The 21,882-nt window shown below is 44.9% G+C and overlaps 2 protein-coding genes across 2 annotated transcripts in view; both read left to right on the forward strand.

Annotated features, from left to right (window-relative positions):
* Positions 1-11,066, forward strand: part of lamb2l (laminin, beta 2-like) — a 57,168-nt gene extending 46,102 nt beyond the window's left edge. Inside the window, exons 21-35 of the mRNA XM_084185121.1 lie at positions 2,676-2,907; positions 3,126-3,289; positions 3,417-3,641; positions 3,844-4,058; positions 4,151-4,247; positions 4,756-5,128; positions 5,381-5,565; positions 6,040-6,287; positions 6,761-6,976; positions 7,175-7,319; positions 7,420-7,627; positions 7,838-7,979; positions 8,059-8,235; positions 9,613-9,778; positions 10,126-11,066. Coding sequence (XP_084041247.1) covers positions 2,676-2,907; positions 3,126-3,289; positions 3,417-3,641; positions 3,844-4,058; positions 4,151-4,247; positions 4,756-5,128; positions 5,381-5,565; positions 6,040-6,287; positions 6,761-6,976; positions 7,175-7,319; positions 7,420-7,627; positions 7,838-7,979; positions 8,059-8,235; positions 9,613-9,778; positions 10,126-10,262 — 2,930 coding nt within the window. The 3' untranslated portion in view covers positions 10,263-11,066. The remainder of the gene's footprint in view (positions 1-2,675; positions 2,908-3,125; positions 3,290-3,416; positions 3,642-3,843; positions 4,059-4,150; positions 4,248-4,755; positions 5,129-5,380; positions 5,566-6,039; positions 6,288-6,760; positions 6,977-7,174; positions 7,320-7,419; positions 7,628-7,837; positions 7,980-8,058; positions 8,236-9,612; positions 9,779-10,125) is intronic.
* Positions 11,067-13,649: 2,583 nt separating this feature from the next.
* The window catches only part of lamb2 (laminin, beta 2 (laminin S)), a 56,289-nt gene continuing 48,056 nt past the window's right edge, over positions 13,650-21,882 (forward strand). The window contains exons 1-2 of the mRNA XM_084185122.1: positions 13,650-13,713; positions 13,937-14,017. Of these exons, the coding sequence (XP_084041248.1) occupies positions 13,987-14,017 (31 nt within the window). The 5' untranslated portion in view covers positions 13,650-13,713; positions 13,937-13,986. The remainder of the gene's footprint in view (positions 13,714-13,936; positions 14,018-21,882) is intronic.

The following is a 21,882-nucleotide window of genomic DNA, read 5'->3' on the forward strand; positions in this document are numbered from 1 at the left end:
TTTATTTCAGCTTTTATTTCTTTCATCACATTCCCAGTGGGTCAGAAGTTTACATACACTCAATTAGTATTTGGTAGCATTGCCTTTAAATTGTTTAACTTGGGTCAAACATTTCGGGTAGCTTTCCACAAGCTTCCCACAATAAGTTGGATGAATTTTGGCCCATTCTTCCTGACAGAGCTGGTGTAACTGAGTCAGGTTTGTAGACCTCCTTGCTCGCACACGCTTTTTCAGTTCTGCCCACAAATTTTCTATAGGATTGAGGTCAGGGCTTTGTGATGGCCACTCCAATACCTTGACTTTGTTGTCCTTAAGCCATTTTGCCACAAATTTGGAAGTGTGCTTTGGGTCATTGTCCATTTGGAAGACCCATTTGCGACCAAGCTTTAACTTCCTGACTGATGTCTTGAGATGTTGCTTCAATATATCCACATAATTTTCCTTCCTCATGATGCCATCTATTTTGTGAAGTGCACCAGTCCCTCCTGCAGCAAAGCACCCCCACAGCATGATGCTGCCACCCCCGTGCTTCACGGTTGGGATGGTGTACTTCGGCTTGCAAGCAACCCCCTTTTTCCTCCAAACATAACAATGGTCATTATGGCCAAACAGTTCTATTTTTGTTTCATCAGACCAGAGGACATTTCTCCAAAAAGTAAGATCTTTGTCCCCATGTGCAGACAGAAGCTTCTAAAGCCATGACATCATTTTCTGGAATTTTTCAAGCTGTTTAAAGGCACAATCAACTTAGTGTATGTAAACTTCTGACCCACTGGAATTGTGATACAGTGAATTATAAGTGACATAATCTGTCTGTAAACAATTGTTGGAAAAATTACTTGTGTCATGCACAAAGTAGATGTCCTAACCGACTTGACAAAACTATAGTTTGTTAACAAGAAATTAGTGGAGTGGTTGAAAAACGAGTTTTAATGACACCAACCTAAGTGTATGTAAACTTCCGACTTCAACTGTATTTACAGTACCAGTCAAAGGTTTGGACACATCTACTCATTCAAGGGTTTTTCTTTATTTAAAACATGTTTTACATTGTAGAATAATAGTGAAGACATCAAAACTATGAAATAACACATATGGAATCATGTAGTAACCAACAATGTGTTAAACAAATCAAAATATATTTTATATTTGAGATTCTTCAAATAGCCACCCTTTGCCTTGATGACAGCTTTGCACACTCTTGGCATTCTCTTAACCAGCTTCATGAGGTAGTCACCTGGAATGCATTTCAATTAACAGGTGTGCCTTTTTAAAAGTGAATTTGTGTCCTTCTTTTCTTAATGCGTTTGAGCCAATCAGTTGTGTTGTGACAAGGTAGGGGTGGTATACAGAAGATATCCCTATTTGGTAAAAGACCAAGTCCATATTAAGGCAAGAACAGCTCAAATAAACAAAGAGAAATGACAGTCCATCATTACTTTAAGACATGAAAGACAGTCAATGAGGAACATTTCAAGAATTTTGAAAGTTTCTTCAAGTGCAGTCGCAAAAACCATCAAGCGCTATGATGAAACTGGCTCTCATGAGGACCGCCACAGGAATGGAAGACCCAGAGTTACCTCTGCTGCAGAGGATAAGTTCATTAGAGTTACCAGCCTCAGAAATTGCAGACCAAATAAATGCTTCACAGAGTTCAAGTAACAGACACATCTCAACATCAACTGTTCAGAGGGGACTGTGTGAATCAGGCCTTCATGGTCGAATTGCTGCAAAGAAACCACTACTAAAGGACACCAATAAGAAGAAGAGACCTGCTTGGGCCAAGAAACACGAGCAATGGACATAAGACCGGTGGTCCAAATTTGAGATTTCTGGTTCCAAACGCCGTGTCTTTGTGAGATGCGGTGTGGGTGAACGGATGATCTCCGCATGTGTAGTTCCCACCGTAAAGCATGGAGGAGGAGGTGTTATGGTGTGGGGGTGCTTTGCTGGTGACACTGTCTGTGATTTATGTAGAATTCAAGGCACACTTAACCAGCATGGCTACAACAGCATTCTGCAGCAATACGCCATCCCATCTGGTTTGGGCTTAGTGGGACTATCATTTGTTTTTCAACAGGACAATGACCCAACACACCTGCTATTTGACCAAGAAGGAGAGTGATGGAGTGCTGCATTAGATGACCTGGCCTCCACAATCCCCCGACCTCAACCCAATTTGAGATGGTTTGGGATGAATCGGATGCCAGAGTGAAGGAAAAGCAACCAACAAGTGCTCAGCATATGTGGGAACTCCTTCAAGACTGTTGGAAAAGCATTCCAGGTGAAGCTGGTTGAGAGAATGCCAAGATTGTGCAAAGCTGTCATCAAGGCAAAGGGTGGCTATTTGAAGAATCTCAAATTTGATGATTTGTTTAAGACTTTTTTGGTTAATACGTGATTCCATATGTGTTATTTCATAGTTTTGATGTCTTCACTATTATTCTACAATGTAGAAAATAGTACAAATAAAGAAAAACCTTTGCATTAGTAGGTGTGTCCAAACTTTTGACTGGTACTCTATATGGCAGGTGCTACAGCTTGTGTGTGTCAAACACTGGATAACCTCACAAAACACATCTGAAATACTATTTCCCCTTCTCTCTTTCTCCCTCTCTCTCCCTCCCTCCTTTTCTCTCTCCTCTCCCCCTCTCTTTCTCCCCCTCCCTCCACAGCCTGTGACTGCCATTCCCAGGGCTCTCTGGGGCACCAGTGTGACCCGGCGACAGGGCAGTGCCCATGCAGACAGGGGGCCAGCGGGCGCCAGTGTTCAGACTGCCAGCCTGGCCAGTGGGGCTTCCCCAGCTGCAGGCCGTGCCAGTGTAACGGTCACGCTGATGACTGCAACCCACAAACAGGGGCGTGCCAGGCCTGCAGAGACTACACTGATGGACAGTACTGTGAAAGGTGGGCAGTGGGAGTGGGATAGACAGGGTAGTGATTGGTAGTGGTCTGGGTAGTAGTGTTTTGGTGTAGTGTGGTTGGATCAGATAATTGTTTGATCAGTAGTAGTCCAATAGGTAATAGTGTGATGGGTAGTAAGTGTACCACATGAAACAGATTAGGTAATAGTGTGATGATGGGTACAATACTCAAATACACCTGTTCTGTCCCTCCCTGCCCAGGTGTGTGAATGGTTTCTTTGGGAACCCAGTGCTGGGGTCTGGAGATCACTGTCGACCATGTGCCTGTCCTGGGAACCCAGGAAGTGGACACTCCAACGGGGACTCCTGTCACACTGACATCTCATCCAATCAGATCCTCTGCAACTGTAAAGAGGGCTATACAGGTGAGTCCCAATGATACAGTTTAGCTCACTAAAAAATACATCCTAGCTTGGTTTATAGGCATTTCACTTATTTACCTAACCCTAACCCCTCCACTCTAACCTAACCCTAACCCCTTCCCCACCCTAGGCCCTCGCTGTGAACGCTGTGCCCCTGGTTACTATGGCAACATTGCGCTCCCAGGGGGGCAGTGCCGCCCGTGCCAGTGCAGTGGCAACATCGACACCCAGGACCCAGAGTCATGTGACCCCAGCACCGGCCAATGCCTGAGGTGCCTGTACAACACGGACGGCCCCTCCTGCTCCGACTGTAAACACGGTTACTATGGCAACGCCCTGGCCCAGGACTGCAGGCGTGAGTTACAACATGACAGTAGATGGTTGAATCTCTAATGAGTTCTCTGCATTTTCTTATGTGTGTAAGGGACTGGTCATGCCCACTGGAGACAAACAATTGGCATGTGTCTGCAGTGCACATTCGCTCAATTATATCTTACGACATTCTCTGCTCTGTTTGTGTTGTATTGTGTCTGACGTGTATCTTATTCCATCTGCAGGCTGCACATGTGTAACAGCAGGTACACAACAGTCATACTGCAGTGACGGTCATTGCCACTGTGACAGACAGACAGGAGCATGCCCGTGTCGGGAAAATGTGGTCGGGCACAACTGTGACCAGTGTGCCCCCGACTACTGGAACTATGGCACAGACAGAGGGTGTGAGCAGTGTGGGTGCCACCCTCATCACGCTATGGGATCCCATTGCAACATGGTAGGCCCTATAGTTGTGAAAGGCAGTTTTACATACTTTTGTTTAGTGTACTTTACTTTATCAGTGGTATCCCTCTCTCTGTCTGCCTGTAGTTTAGTGGACAGTGTCACTGTCAGCAAGGCTTTGGGGGAAGGCAGTGCACGGAGTGTGAGCAGTTCCATTGGGGAGACCCACGCGTGCAGTGTGAAGGTAATCACACATCACAGTTCAATAGGCTTTTCAAAGTCTGCCTTTAATTCTATATTCTGTATTACTGCCACCTTCATATTCACTATGTATATCTTCATGTGTATCTCTCTCCCCCTCTCCATCTCTCTGCTCCATCTCTCTCCTCCTCTCCATCTCTCTCTCCCCCTCCATCTCTCTACTCCCTCTCCATCTCTCTACTCTCTCTCCCCCTCTCCATCTCTCTTCTCCCCCTCTCCATCTCTCTTCTCCCCCTCTCCATCTCTCTTCTCCCCCTCTCCATCTCTCTTCTCCCCCTCTCCATCTCTCTTCTCCCCCTCTCCATCTCTCTACTCCCGCTCATCTCTCTACTCCCTCTCCATCTCTCTACTCTCTCTCCCCCTCTCCATCTCTCTTCTACTCCATCTCCATCTCTCTTCTCCCCCTCTCCATCTCTCTTCTCCCCCTCTCCATCTCTCTTCTCCCCCTCTCCATCTCTCTTCTCCCCCTCTCCATCTCTCTACTCCCTCAGCGTGTAACTGTCACCGCCTGGGCTCAGAGATGGCCCAGTGTGACCGTGTGACGGGGGTGTGTGAGTGTAAGGAGGGGGCGGCGGGGCAGCGGTGTGACGAGTGTGCCCGCGGGTTCACCGGGGCATTCCCTAAGTGTGTCCGGTGCCACCCCTGCTTTGAGCTGTGGGATGACGCGGTGTGTATGATCCGCCGGGACCTGGACCACATCCGCCATGACATCCAGAAGATCGTGGAGAGCGGAGAGACGCCCGGCGTGGGAGACAAACGCATCCGCGAGCTGGAGAACAAACTGGCCCAGGTACAGGATCTGATCCGAGACGGAGACTGGGACAGACTACACCAGCTGATTGGCCAGTCCATCGATGACCTCAGGTAACAGCGTCATACTGTACTGTACTGTAGGTGGCACTAGAATGGAGAGTGCTCTTTGACCTCTTGCAGTGTAGAGTAGTTAAATCCACTGATGACAATAACTAATGAATCCACTGATGACAATACTGAGGGCCATACTAACATAATACACACACATAAAACCGGATTCTGTGTGAAATTGACAATACCCATTGACTATGGACTGAGTCATATAAGAAGTCAGAAGTCTAACACGACTATGTGGCATTCCAGAGCGGAGATAGCTCTGACTGACGGGCGTCTGATGGGTGTGGCCTGGGAGCTGAATGGGACAGCGGTGCAGGACGAGGTACTAAGGAGGAACCTGACCCAGATGGAGAGAGAACTCAGGGACCTCAACACCACTCTGGTGCACAGCCGCCAAGAACAGGAGAACTACCTCAGCTCTGGTTTCCAAGGTAACACCTTCCCCTAGACCCCCTTCTTCCCCAGTCACCAAAACAGACACATATACACTTGACGCTCACACACGTCTTGTACAACTAACCTTGTGGGGACACACAATTCAGTCCCATTCAAAATACTATTTTCCTTAACCCCTAACCATAAACCTAACCCTAACCTTAACCTTAACCCTAAACCTAGCCCTAGCTCCTAATCCTAAAACTAACCCTAGCTCCTAACCCTAACCCTAAACCTAATTCTAACCCTAACACTTTCTAACCTTAACCATAAACCCCCTAGAAATAGTATTTGACCTTGTCGGGACTAACAAAATGTCCCCTATTGGTCAACTTTTTGTTTGTTTACTATTATTGTGGGGACTTCAAGTATAGTACAAAAGTACACACACTGGCACACATACACATGTATTTACTCTTCAGTTAGTCTCTTTCATTCATGTCTTTGGCCTTGTTCTTGTCCCATCCCAGATCAGTTTGACAATGTGAAGAAGTACTACGGTGAGTCCCAGGAGGCTCAACAGAAGTGCAACGCCTCAGTGTCCGGTCCTTTCAGCCCTGTGGAGGAGTCTAAAGCCACACGTGCACACACCGAGGGCCTTCTGAACAAGAGACGGGATAAGTTCCTGCGCACCGTGGCGGCCCAGAAGAAATCACTGTCAGAGCTGCAGAACAAAGCCCAGGATGTGGACAAGAAAGTCCACCACTTGAGCCACAAGGTACACTCTTAGAAAAGAAGGTGCTACCTAGAACCATAAAGGGTTCTTCAGTTGTCCCCAAAAGGGGAACCCTCTGAAAATGAAAAATGTTTTGGTTCAAAGTGGAACACTTTCACTAAAACAAAATTATACGTGGAACTCTTTCAACACAAAAAGGTTATAAGTATAACCTTTTTCACCACCAAAGGGTTCTTTCTACCTGAAACCAAAAAAAGGTATCCTATGGGGACAAACAAAGAAGCCTTTTTTCCCCAGGAGTGTAGGGGCCTGTAGGGGACAATATAGTGGGGTCTGTATCCTAAAGGGAAGCTAGTCGCCTTTCTTAGCAGGATTGGTCATCCCTGTCACATAGAGCTAACTGTCAGACCTGTCATGATTTCACTTGTGATAACTGTTACACTATCCCTGCCCTAAAGATGTGCCCTGTAGCGCTCTGTGTCTCTCTGACAACTCTGTTGTTGTTTTTCTTCCAGGTATGTGGTGGCCATTCCAATGCCAGCTCCAATGGCACATGTCACGACAGCCCATGTGGGGGTGCTGGTTGTCGTGACAATGACGGTCGCCGGGTGTGTGGCGGGGATGGGTGTAACGGGACTGTTAGCGCCTCCCTAAAGGGACTGAAACATGCCAATGATGTCACAGACAACCTGACTGCTGCCAGTGAGGATCTCCAGGGTATGGCTAAAAAGGTATGTCTGCCTAAATATCTCACATGTACAATACCTCTGCATGCATGTATCTCAATATAAGCTGAATCACTGAGCAAAATCTGCCTTTTTAAGTTCTCTAAAAGGGGTTGTATTATATGTCTGTCAGTGCTCTTGTGATTGTAAGCATGTTTTGTATATGTGTTGCATATGCAGTAATCCCCAGTTTTATGTTTCCAGCTCCAGGACCTAGCTATGCTGACCCAGGATGTGAAGAATCAAGCCATGGACACCCTGGACAAAGCCCAGAAGAAGAAGGACTTATTTGAAAACTCCAATAAAAAACTCAAGGAATTCATTCAGAAGATCAAAGACTTCCTGACTGGTTTGTTAATGCCAGTAACCTTCCAGATAACTTCTCTCTATGGACATGTCTTATGATATGAAATTGATCATGGTTCTTCTCCACTATGTGTTGTGTACAGAGGAGGGTGCGGACCCAGAGAGCATAGAGAAGGTGGCTCAGCAGGTGCTGGCCATATCTCTTCCTGTCAACAGAACCACTCTAGACAGCATGGTCCAGCAGATTAAAGACAACATTAACAACCTGACAGATGTAGAGGGGGTCTTCAACCACACCTCCCAGCAACTCCACCAGGCCAAGGAGCTGCTCAACCGAGCTAAGGATGCCAAGTAAGACAGAGGGAGAAAGAGGCAAAGAGAGGCATATTAGACTTAGACGTATAGACTTATAAGTAAATCGTGATGATCTTTGTCTGTTCACCAGTAGTTACTCTGTTATTAGCCTATGTGATATAAAATGGAACACAGGAAATGCACAGAGAGTGTGTTCATAGAACAGCAGAGCTCTCAGACTCACACATGTCCTGTGTGTGTTTGAAGGACACGGGCAGAAGGAGTGAAGGACACAGCCAACATGACTAAGCAGTCTTTGGATGCGTCTGAAAAGGCTATTCAGAATGCAACCAAAGCCCTGGACAATGCCCTGAACAATCTCAACAGCACAAGGAACGCCACCGCAACGGTACACTACTGTCCACAGCCACACCACAGTGTGTGTGTGTTTTACATTCTGATATCTTTCTTGTTGTATACCCATGCAGGTGGAGGAGAAACTTCAGGATCTGGAGGTCAAGCAGATGGATGCTATGATGCGACTGGCCAACCTGTCGATGGGGGTAGAGGCACTAAAAACCAAGACAGATCAGAACAGGGAGATGGCCCAAGATGCCAAGAACCAGGCCAAAAATGCCACTAATGCAGCATCGGGACTGGAGCAGGTGTGTGTGTGTGTGTGCGTGTGCATCCGTGCCTGTGTGCTTGACTGCGTGCTGGCATAAGCATGTGTATGTGTGTGTATGGATGAGTGTGTCCTGGTTGTGGTCCTCCATGTTTTTTTTGTCCGGAAGTTGTGGGCTGAGCTAAAAAATGTCTGTCAGAAGTATTACAATGTAAACTTACTTTTAATCCGTATGTCTGCATATTTCCAGACATGGCATATGGGGGTGTAGTGAGATACCCGATGGGCTGGACAATTCTCTTCTCATCACTCATCTTGAAAAAATGTATACTAAAAACTTAGAAGTCAATCAATCTGCCATTATTAACACAATGGAAAAATCTAATGATTTATTATTCAAATATTGAAATAGCATGGGCGACCAAGAAAAATAAATTGGTTCAATTTAAGGCCAAGTGACAAATAATAATGCAGGCACTAGGGATGGGGGTGTGAGCATGCAGGCCTGGGCAGATGAGATGTAGTCATTGTTTGTGTGTGTCTGTTAGTTGTTGTTTGTTTGTATAAGTTTGTACCTGGACCACACTTTTTTAATGGCTAGCTCAGAATATGAGCTTTCCAACAGTCGTTTATATATGATATAAATCAGTCCTTTCGGGAGCCCAGATCATTTATTTATAAATCCCATCATTGGATGGTTCGGTAGTTGGTTTCCCAAGGGACTCCATAAACCAGCATAGCTGACCTAAGTTGTAAATATAGAAAAAAGGAGTTGCCTGGTAATGTGGATGTATCTTTCAAATCTTGGAATGTTCTCAACCCATTACTGTCCATGATATCAGCAAGGGTACGGATTCCACATTTTGACCATTGGGAGGATGCAAAAGGCCACCCTCCAGATCTCAGGGCATTATTGTGAAATATTGGAGTATGGCCATGCCATTTTGATTCCCAGTTACATTGTTTTTCAATTTGCGCCAAAAATAAATTGTGTGAGCAATAATAGGACCAAAGCGTAGTTTACATTGTTTAAGGGATATATCAGTGAAGACCACCTCTTCCAGGGCAATAGGAGACACCATATTTCTCTCTATACTCAGCCAGGGGGTGGAAGAATCATGTCTAAACCGATTTAGGAAGAGCCAAAATGCTAGTGCCTTGAAATACAATTTAAAGTTTGGTACGGATAGTCCTCCTGTGCCTTTCCCTATTTGTAAATGTGTTCATTTTATCCGGGATCTTTTACCTTGTCATATAAATGTATAAACCGCACTGTGAATTGTAGCCCAATAGCTAGAAGGGGGAGCCATGGGAAGCATTGAACTACAGAAATTCAGCCGTGGCAATATATTAATTTTGACAATAGATGTGGTCCTCCATGTTGACTTGTTGCTCTATGTGTCTGGTTGTGCTCCAGAGGCTGAATGAAACAGAGGATCGGTACAAGGAACTGCAGATGAAGGTGGACTCTCTGGATGGGGCCTCGGGGGGCCTGGGGAACGTCAACCAGAGGGCCAAGGAGATCAAGAAGGAGGCTGAAGACCTGCTCACTAAGGCCAACAAGGGCATAGAAACCCTACAGAGTATGTAATGTTACTGTACTGCCCTCTGAAACATATGATATAGAATACATGCTCAACGGGTGTAGATAGAGCAGTATGCATCCATAAAGCGTAATCATTGTTAAGAGTAGTCGATGGCCAAAGGATATCAACATGGTGTCTTTGGATTTGTATGCAGATGTGGTCGTAAGTGTGAACTGGAAATTCTGTACATAGTGCACTATTTTTGACCAGGGCCCATAGGGCTCTGCTCAAAAGTAGTGCATTATATAGGGAATAGTGTGCCATTTGGGACGCAGCTAAGCTTTTCAAAGAATGTCCCTCTATTGTTGTCTTCCTATAATCTGTTCTCTGTTGTTCCGTTTTAGAGCTTGAGAGGAAGTTCCGTAATAATGAGCAGAGAATGCAGGACCAGCAAACCGAGCTAGGGGAACTGGAGAAGAACGCCACGGACGCACGGGATGCTATACGAAAGCAGGTGCAGACATACAACAACTGTAACTGATCATGTGGATTGAACGATGTAGGAAACTGTATTAATGAAAATGTACCACTTTGTTCCAATTATCCCTCTGTCAAATTTGAAATGAACTTAATAAAACAATTATCACACAAAAAAAGAAGTATGGCAACTGTTAGTGATGGGAGGAACACTGGGTAATGTGTACTGTATAGCTGTAGTCCGTTAGAACACAGCAGGGAGCTCCTTCTGATGTTGTAAATATGCCAGTAAAACTGTCAGTAAAACTGTTGGCACTACATAGATCATCTGCTTCTGTCAGTCAATGGTTAGAGTAACTCCCAATCATTCATTTCATGGTTTTGACATGATGCCATCTGCACAAGGTTGTTGTGTAGCTATGTCTTGAAGATGACAACTGGATATGGACCAATTAAATATGTTTTGTGTTCCAAGATAGATAGACTTTTGAATTAATTGAAGAAAAGAGATCAGAGAGAATGTTTTAGAGGAATATGTTCTTTTGACCAATTAAACGCTCTTTCAGGAATTACTTTAGATTTATTTTGACTACAGTACTTATATGCTATATGTACAATAGGACATTCATATCGAAAAAGTAATATCTGATACCTAGGAGTGACAGATGTTACAGTTTTATTTTGTAACCAAGTATGGTCTTGATGCAAAAAAAAGAATTTCGGCAGTCACACATATACAGTATACACAAAAACAAACACACGCACGGTCGCTCACACAAACAAACATTTTTCTACACGAATTTCATCCCTATTGATGTATAATTGAAACAGACATCTATGAAAAATAAATATACATTTGATATCATGTTTAAGTTTTTTGTCGTACATGTTATGATATGAGGGGGTAGTTTAGTGTGAGGCACATAGATGGACAACATACTAACTACACTTCCACACCTCATCCCCAGGGGGCAGCAGCAGCTGCTTAAGGTGATGTGCTCTGCCAGAAAGCCTTGATAATTACTCAGGTGTGGGCAATCAGGATTTTTGTAAGAGGAGGATTTGTTGTTGTTGAGATGAGGCCAGAAGCCTTTCAGCCGGCCTTTGTTTGTTTCATTCTTTGTGAGAATGCATTGAGGCTTCTACCTTCCTCAACTGTGTGTGTGTGTCTTAACATTCAGTGTGCAATCGAACGCTGCTGGCACCCGCCCACCCGACTAGAATCACCACTCTCGACGGGTCTGACCTAGAGTATGTGGACAACTACAAATACCTAGGTGTCTGGTTAGACTGTAAACTCTCCTTCCAGACTCACATTAAGAATCTCCAATCCAAAGTTAAATCTAGAATCGGCTTCCTATTTCGCAACAAAGCCTCCTTCACTCATGCTGCCAAACATGCCCTCGTAAAACTGACTATCCTACCGATCCTTGACTTCGGCGATGTCATTTACAAAATAGCCTCCAACACTCTACTCAGCAAATTGGATGTAGTCTATCACAGTGCCATCCGTTTTGTCTCCAAAGCCCCATATACTACCCACCACTGTGACCTGTACGCTCTTGTTGGCTGGTCCTCACTACATGTTCGTCTTCAAACCCACTGGCTCCAGGCCATCTATAAATCACTGCTAGGCAAATCCCCGCCTTATCTTAGCTCATTGGTCACCATAGCAGCACCCACCCGTAGTCTGCGCTCCAGCAGGTATATCTCACTGGTCATTCCCAAAGCCAACACCTCCTTTGGCCGCCATTCCTTCCAGTTCTCTGCTGCCAATGACTGGAACGAATTGCAAAAATCTCTGAGACTCTTATCTCCCTCACTAACTTTAAGCGTCAGTTGTCAGAGCACCTTACCGATCACTGCACATGTACACAGCCCATCTGAAATTAGCCCACCCAACTACCTCATCCCTATATTGTTATTTATTTTGCTCTTTTGCACCCCAGTATCTCTATTTGCACATAATCTCTTGCACATCTAGCATTCCAGTGTTAATACTAATTGTAATTATTTTGCACTATAGCCTATTTATTGCCTTACCTCCATAACTTGCTACATTTGCACACACTGTATATATATTTTCTGTTGTATTTTATGACCTTATGTTTTTTTTACCCCATATGTAACTCTGTGTTGTTGTTTTTATCGCACTGCTTTGCTTTATCTTGGCCAGGTCGCAGTTGTAAATGAGAACTTGTTCTCAACTGGCTTACCTGGTTAAATAAAGGTGAAATAAAAATAAAAAATAAAAAATTAATTGTGTGCACTGAGTGAAAATCCTCTCCCTCCCCCAGTCCTGAGAGAGAGAGAGTGAGGCCACTACGTGCTACATAGTGGCCCAGGTTTATGGGGTAAAAAAAAAAGCTTGACTGTCCACAGAGAGCGAATGTAATACCACAAGTTAACAATCTATCCAGAGGCATGTTTCAAGATGTGCTAACATTGTTACATACACTGTATATTGTGTAACCATTATGAAAACCGAATAGCCTACTACAGATCTATAACGTGTAATCATAAGATGCAATTTTGTGTTTTCTGAAAACATGTTCAAATTAATTCAAATGCATGTAGGCATTCCAACCAAATTAATATGATTTTTTCCAACCACCTGTTGTTGGGAAGGAGCATGGTTCGGTGATGGTTAACCAAACATAGCTGGCCTAAAAAGACACCTGAGCTGATTCCCAACTTCCGCTTTTCAGGGGAAACAAGATAGGTTTAAATTACTGTATCCCTGAAAGCCGGAAACATCAACTTTTTTCAAGCCCGCGGAGAGTGGGTGATGGTAAGTATAGTAGTAGGAGGATATGTGCGCAGCATGGATTGTTCACTGAAGCAATCAAAGGGAACCTAATCCGTTCTCTCTATAGCGCGCATTCCTGTTTCCTAGGCGCACATCTATTCTCTCTGACAGACACGAGGGTCTTCTGAAAACCGGTGGTGGATTTTACACAGTACTTAAATTAACTTTCACCAACTTCTTCAAGGGACAGACACGGCAGCCAAAAGCAGGTGTGTCTACTGTCATTATGTGTATCAATCATGCCAAAATTATTATCTGAATCTTCAGGCCACTCTTTTGATTTGATCAAAGTCACAAGTGTATGCAGCATCGAGTCTAGTCAGTGATACCCGTATTAGCTATGTTTATGTTGATCATAGTCATAATGAATGTTAAAACCGTTTAATAGTGGAGTTTGCTCTGATGTTATTACACTACAATAAACATGTGCAGCCAGCCAGATATGATGATGAGCGCTCGAGCAGCCAGAAGCGCTCTAGGGTCCATTCCTACGAAACGAGGCTCCGCTACGGAGTTTCCATCAAACGAGACTCAGGACAGAACTGTGGAGAGTGGTCGTAAGACATCAAATACTTTCGAGAGTGGTCGTCAGACTTCAGATAATACTGGTAGCTCCGCTCAACCTCGCATCAAATGAAACAGGGGGAATCGTATGGATTCGTGTTGATTTAAAAGACAGGGGGATCAAACCTACTAATATTAAAGTGTAAGTGTCTTTTCTATCTCAGAAATGGTTTATTATAGTTTAACTATGCTATTAAACACAACTTCCAACCTGCAAACTTTACATTCTAATACCGTATCAGTTGATCAAAGTATTTTTATTTTTAAATAAATAAGTGCACAATCAAAACAGCTCGGTCTTTTTTATTGATTGCGTTAACGTGTGACATTATTCATACCAGGCTATTTCTATTTAACATTTTCAGGCTGAATCTACTGTACAAGTCAAAGGGGACTGACCCATGAACATAAAACCATGCACGCGTCACTGGTAATGTTCATCTGTGGTAAGTAGCTTTGTGCACCGAGTGCTTTGAAGTCAATGAACATTTTCCTACGCCAACCAACAGCTTAATGATTCATTGAAAAGGGTATGAGTTGAGAACTGCTCTGTGGTTGTGTCTTTGTTGAATAGATGTGTTGTGAACTTGTGATGCAGAATTTAAAGGTTACAATCACAGCGAAATGTGTGTACCTCAAGCATCTAGAATTTAAACAAACGGACAGATACTGTACATGGCTGATGGTTGGGACAAAGAGAGAGGCAGAGGGTTGTTTACTGTCTCCAGCTCTGAGACAAGATAGCCTGCTTCTTTTGGGGGATTTCCTCTCTTCTTTAGAGGTTACTTCACTGTTCACAGTCAGGCAACTGTCCTTGGTGTTAAATTCCCATATGTATCTTCCTGGGTGGTGTTGGAGGTCTCTGGGTGGCACTCTGCTCTGTGGGGAGGCTAACCATCAACTCTGTTTATGGTCCTCTTAAAACAGCCCAGCTGAATCCGCAAATAGAGACAATCCATACCCCCCTAGGACAGCATCACAGTCTGTTTGTGTGTGTGTATGTTTATGAGGGGTGATTGGGTGGGATTGGAGGTTAATAGGGCATAACAAGGTTCTCAGAAAAATAGATTCCCTCTGGCATTTAGATCACACCATAATAGTACCTGATTGATTTTGGTTGTGTAAGGTTATTAATCTATAGGCCCATATACCAGCTGATTCATGTTTGCCATAGGGGTTATGCAGTTTGTTGTAATTCTTCATAACATGTTGAAGCTTTATTTAAACTTTCAGCTGAGGACAGGTCTTTGTTAGGGGATGGCTGCCATTTTATGGACTCTTAACCAACCGTGCAATGTTTTCGTATTGTTTGTAACTTATTTTGTACATAATGTTGCTGCTACCGTCTCTTATGACTGAAAAGAGCTTCTGGACATCAGAACAGCGATTACTGACCTTGAACTGGACAAATAATGTGTCTTTAATGAGTTGGAAGAGAGGGATTTGCTCCAGACACCCGACAGGGCCCTCATCCCCATCATTCGCAGTAGAAAGAAAAGGAGATATCGTGGAAGGAGATCGGGGTGCTTGGTAAGGAGCCAGCGACGAGTGGCTAATCTGCCTTTGCCATCGATACTATTGGGCAACTTACAATCGCTTGATAATAAAGTGGACGAACTACAGGCACGAATATCCTACCAACGGGACATTCAAATACTATCCAGGTCTGTGCCCAAACAGTTTGAGCTTCTACTTCTAAAACTCCACCTTTCCAGAAATAAGTCTCTCACTGTTGCCGCTTGCTACAGACCCCCCTCAGCCCCCAGCTGTGCCCTGGACACCATATGTGAATTGATTGCCCCCCATCTATCCTCAGAGTTCGTACTGCTTGGTGACCTAAACTGGGATATGCTTAACACCCCGGCCATCCTACAATCTAAACTAGATGCCCTCAATCTCACACAAATAATCAAGGAACCTGCCAGGTACAACCCTAAATCCGTAAAACATGGGCACCCTCATAGATATCATCCTGACTAATTTACCCAGTAAATACACCTCCGCTGTCTTCAACCAGGATCTCAGCGATCACTGCCTCATTGCCTGCATCCGTAATGGGTCAGCGGTCAAACGACCACCCCTCATCACTGTCAAACGCTCCCTAAAACACTTTACGAGCAGGCCTTTCTAATTGACCTGGCCCGGGTATCCTGGATGGATATTGACCTCATTCCGTCAGTAGAGGATGCCTGGTTGTTCTTTAAAAGTGCTTTCCTCTTCATCTTAAATAAGCATGCCCCATTCAGAAAATTCAGAACTAAGAACAGATATAGCCCCTGGTTCACCCCAGACTTGACTGCCCTTGACCAGCACAAAAACATCCTGCGGCGTACTGCATTAGCATCGAACAGCCCCCGCGATATGCAACTTTTCAGGGAAGTCAGAAACCAATATACACAATCAGTTAGGAGAGCAAGGCTAGCTCTTTCAAACAGAAATTTGCATCCTGTATGCACTAACTCCAAAACGTTTTGGGACACTGTAAAGTCCATGGAGAATAAGAGCACCTCCTCCCAGCTGCCCACTGCACTGAGGCTAGGAAACACTGTCACCACCGATAAATCTACGATAATCGAGAATTTCAACAAGCATTTTGCTACGGCTGGCCATGCTTTCCACCTGGCTACCCCTACCCCGGCCACCAGCTCTGCACCCTCCGCTGCAACTTGCCCATGCGCCCCCCGCTTCTCCTTCACCCAAATTCAGACAGCTGATGTTCTGAAAGACCTGCAAAATCTGGACCCCTACAAATCAGCTGGGCTAGACAATCTGGACCCTTTATTTCTAAAATTAGCCGCCGAAATTGTTGCAACCCCTATTACTAGCCTGTTCAGCCTCTCTTTCGTAACGTCTGAGATCCCCAGAGATTGGAAAGCTGCCGCGGTCATCCCCCTCTTCAAAGAGGGTGACACTCTAGATTCAAACTGTTACAGACCTATATCCATCCTGCCCTGCCTTTCGAAAGTATTTGAAAGCCAAGTTAAGAAACAGATCACAGACCATTTCGAATCCCACCGTACCTTCGCTATGCAATCTGGTTTCCGAGCTGGTCATGGGTGCACCTCAGCCACGCTCAAGGTCCTAAACGATATTATAACCATGATCGATAAAAGACAGTACTGTGCAGCCGTCTTCATCGACCTGTCCAAGGCTTTCTACTCTGTCAATCACCGCATTCTTATTGGCAGACTAAATAGCCTTGGTTTCTCAAATGACTGCCTCGCCTGGTTCACCTACTTCTCAGATAGAGTTAAATGTGTCAAATCGGAGGGCCTGTTGTCTGGACCTCTGGCAGTCTCTATGGGGGTGCCACAGGGTTCAATTCTCGGACCGACTCTATTCTCTGTGTATATCAATGATGTTGCTCTTGCTGCTGGTGACTCTCAGATCCACCTCTACGCAGACGACACAAGTTTGTATACATCTGGCACTTCATTGGACACTGTTAACAAACCTCCAAACAAGCTTCAATGCCATACAACACTCTTTCCGTAGCCTCCAACTGCTCTTAAACGCTAGTAAAACTAAATGCATGCTCTTCAATCGAACGCTGCTTGCACCCACCCGCCTGACTAGAATCACTACTCTCGGCGGGTCTGACTTAGAATATGTGGACAACTACAAATACCTAGGTGTCTGGTTAGACCGTAAACTCTCCTTCCAGACTCATATTAAGCATCTCCAATCCAAATCTAGAATCGGCTTTCTATTTCGCAACAATTCCTCCTTCACTCATGCTGCCAAACATGCCCTCGTAAAACTGACTATCCTACCGATCCTTGACTTCGGCGATGTCATTTACAAAATAGCCTCCAACACTCTACTCAGCAAATTGGATGTAGTCTATCACAGTGCCATCCGTTTTGTCACCAAGCCCCATATACTACCCACCATTGTGACCTGTACGCTCTCGTTGGCTGGCCCTCACTACATATTCGTCGCCAAACCCACTGGCTCCAGGTCATCTATAAATCACTGCTAGGCAAATCCCCGCATTATCTTAGCTCATTGGTCACCATAGCAACACCCACCCGTAGTATGCGCTCCAGCAGGTATATCTCACTGGTCATCCCCAAAGTCAACACCTACTTTGGCCGCCATTCCTTCCAGTTCTCGGCTGCCAATGACTGGAACGAACTGCAAAAATCTCTGAAGCTGGAGACTCTTATCTCCCTCACTAACTTTGTTAGCATCAGTTGTCAGAGCAGCTTACCGATCACTGCACCTGTACACAGCCCATCTGTAATTAGCCCACCCAACTACCTCATCCCCATATTGTTATTTATTTTGCTCATTTGCACCCCATTATTTCTATTTGCACATCATCTTCTGCACATCTATCACTCCAGTGTCAATACTAAATTGTAATTATTTTGCACTATGGCCTATTTATTGCCTTACCTCCATAACTTACTACATTTGCACACACTGTACAGTCGTGGTCAAAAGTTTTGAGAATGACACAAATATTAATTTTCACAAAGTCTGCTGCCTCAGTTTTTATGATGGCAATTTGCATATACTCCAGGATATTATGAAGAGTGATCAGATGAATTGCAATTAATTGCAAAGTCCCTCTTTGCCATGAAAATAAACTTAATCCCCAAAAAACTTTTCCACTGCATTTCAGCCCTGCCACAAAAGGACCAGCTGACATCATGTCAGTGATTCTCTCGTTAACACAGGTGAGAGTGTTGACGAGGACAAGGCTGGAGATCACTCTGTCATGCTAATTGAGTTAGAATAACAGACTGTAAGCTTTAAAAGGAGGGTGTTGCTTGAAATCATTGTTCTTCCTCTGTTAACCATGGTTACCTGCAAGGAAACACGTGCCGTCATCATTGCTTTGCACAAAAAGGGCTTCACAGGCAAGATATTGCTCATAGTAAGATTGCACCTAAATCAACCATTTATCGGATCATCAAGAACTTCAAGGAGAGAGGTTCAATTGTTGTGAAGAAGGCTTCAGGGCGACCAAGAAAGTCCAGCAAGCGCCAGGACCGTCTCCTAAAGTTGATTAAGCTGCGGGATCGGGGCACCACCAGTGCAGAGCTAGCTCAGGAATGGCAGCAGACAGGTGTGAGTGCATTTGCACGCACAGTGAGGCGAATACTTTTGGTGGATGGCCTGGTGTCAAGAAGGGCAGCGAGGAAGCCACTTCTCTCAAGGAAAAACATCAGGGACAGACTGATATTCTGCAAAAGGTACAGGGATTGGACCGCTGAGGACTGGGGTAAAGTCATTTTCCGATTGTTTGGGGCATCCGGAAAAAAGCTTGTCCGGAGAAGATAAGGTGAGCGCTACCATCAGTCCTGTGTCATGCCAACAGTAAAGCATCCTGAGACCAGTCATGTGTGGGGTTGCTTCTCAGCCAAGGGAGTGGACTCACTCACAATTTTGCCTAAGAACACAGCCATGAATAAAGAATGGGACCAACACATCCTCCGAGAGCAACTTCTCGCAACCATCCAAGAACAGTTTGGTGACGAACAATGCCTTTTCCAGCATGATGGAGCATCTTGCCATAAGGCAAAAGTGATAACTAAGTGGCTCGGGGAACAAAACATCGAAATGTTGGGTCCATGGCCAGGAAACTCCCCAGACCTTAATCCCATTGAGAATTTGTAGTCAATCCTCAAGAGGCGGGTGGACAAAAAAAACCCACACATTCTGACAAATTCCAAGCATTGATTATGCAAGAATGGGCTGCCTATCAGTCAGGATGTGGCCCAGACGTTAATTGACAGCATGCCAGGGCGGATTGCAGAGGTCTTGAAAAAGAAGGGTCAACACTGCAAATATTGACTCTTTGCATAAACTTAATGTAATTGTCAGTAAAAGCCTTTGAAACTTATGGAATGCTTGTAATTATACTTCAGTATACCATAGTAACATCTGACAAAAATATCTAAAAACACTGAAGCAGCAAACTTTGTGAAGACCAATACTTGTGTCATTCTCAAAACATTTGACCACAACGATTTTCTATTGTGTTTTTGACTGTACGTTTTGTTCATCCCATATGTAACTCTGTGTTGTTGTTGTTTTTATCGCACTGCTTTGCTTTATCTTGGTCAGGTCGCAGTTGTAAATGAGAACTTGTTCTCAACTGGCTTACCTTGTTAAATAAAGGTTTTTATTTTATTTATTTTTTTACTTTTTAAAAAACTGTAATATCTTATGTTTCACCGAGTCGTGGCTGAACGAAGACATGAATAACATACAGCTGGCGGGTTATACACTGTATTGGCAGGATAGAACAGCAGCCTCTGGTAAGACAAGGGGTGGCGGTCTATGTATATTTGTTAACAAAAGCTGGTGCACGATATCTAAGGAAGTCTCTAGGTTTTGCTCGCCTGAGGTAGAGTATCTCATGATAAGCTGTAGACCACACTATCTACCAAGAGAGTTTTCATCTATATTTTTCGTAGCTGTCTATTTACCACCACAAACCGATGCTGGCACTAAGACCGCACTCAATGAACTGTATACGGATATAAGCAAACAGGAAAACGCTCATCCAGAGGCGGCTCTCCTAGTGGCCGGGGACTTTAATGCAGGGAAGCTTACATCTCCTTTACGTCATTTCTACCAGCATGTTAAATGTGCAACCAGAGGGAAAAAAACTCTAGACCACCTTTACTCCACACACAGAGACGCATACAAAGCTCTCCCTCGCCCTCCATTTGGCAAATCTGACCATAATTCTATCCTCCTGATTCCTGCTTACAAGCAAAAACTAAAGCAGGAAGCACCAGTGACTCGGTCAATAAAACAGTGGTCAGATGAAGCGGATGCTAAGCTACAGGACTGTTTTGCTAGCACAGACTGGAATATGTTCCGGGATTCTTCCGATGGCATTGAGGAGTACACCACATCAGTCACTGGCTTTATCAATAAGTGCATCGATGACGTCGTCCCCACAGTGACTGTACGTACACACCCCAACCAGAAACCATGGATTACAGGCAACATCCTCACTGAGCTAAAGGGTAGAGCTGCCGCTTTCAAGGAGCGGGACTCTAACCCGGAAGCTTATAAGAAATCCCGCTATGCCCTCCGATGAACCATCAAACAGGCAAAGCGTCAATACAGGACTTAAATCGAATCGTACCACACTGGCTCCGACGCTCGTCGGATGTGGCAGGGCTTGCAAACTATTACAGACTACAAAGGGAAGCACAGCCGCGAACTGCCCAGTGACACAAGCCTACCAGACGAGCTAAATTAGTTATATGCTCGCTTCGAGGCAAGTAACACTGAAACATGCATGAGAGCATCAGCTGTTCCGGACGACTGTGTGATCACGCTCTCCGTAGCCGATGTAAGTAAGACCGTTAAACAGGTCAACATTCACAAGGCCGCAGGGCCAGACAGATTACCAGGATGTGTACTTCGAGCATGTGCTGACCAACTGGCAAGTGTCTTCACTGACATTTTCAACCTCTCCCTGTCTGAGTCTGTAATACCAACATGTTTCAAGCAGACCACCATAGTCCCTGTGCCCAAGAACACTAAGGTAACCTGCCTAAATGACTACCGACCCGTGGCACTCACATCTGTAGCCATGAAGTGCTTTGAAAGGCTGGTCATGGCTCACATCAACACCATTATACCAGAAAACCTAGACCCATTCCAATTTGCATACCGCCCCAACAGATCCACAGATGATGCAATCTCTATTGCGCTCCACACTGCCCTTTCACACCTGGACAAAAGGAACACCTATGTGAGAATGCTATTCATTGACTACAGCTCAGCGTTCAACACCATAGTGCCCTCAAAGCTCATTACTAAGCTAAGGGCCCTGGGACTAAACACCTCCCTCTGGACTTCCTGACGGGCCGCCCCCAGGTGGTAAGGGTAGGTAACAACACATCCGCCACGCTGATCCTCAACAAGGGGGCCCCTCAGGGTTGCGTGCTCAGTCCCCTCCTGTACTCCCTGTTCACTCATGACTGCATGGCCAGGCACGACTCCAACACCATCATTAAGTTTGCCGATGACACAACAGTGGTAGGCCTGATCACAGACAACGACGAGACAGCCTATAGGGAGGAGGTCAGACACGGCCAGGACAACAACCTCTCCCTCAACGTGATCAAAACAAAGGAGATGATTGTGGACTACAGGAAAAAGAAGAGGTCCGAGCACACCCCCATTCTCATCGACGGGGCTGTATTGGAGCAGGTTGAGAGCTTCAAGTTCCTTGGTGTCCACATCATTTCCATCCCCTCAGGTCATGGGCCAGACTAGGTTAATTGCTCTACATGAGTGGGTGAAAGGGCCGGGCTGATCACAGACAAATCCC

This window comes from Coregonus lavaretus (assembly GCF_964263955.1).
Source record: "Coregonus lavaretus genome assembly, chromosome: 20".
Taxonomy (NCBI): Eukaryota; Metazoa; Chordata; class Actinopteri; order Salmoniformes; family Salmonidae; genus Coregonus; species Coregonus lavaretus.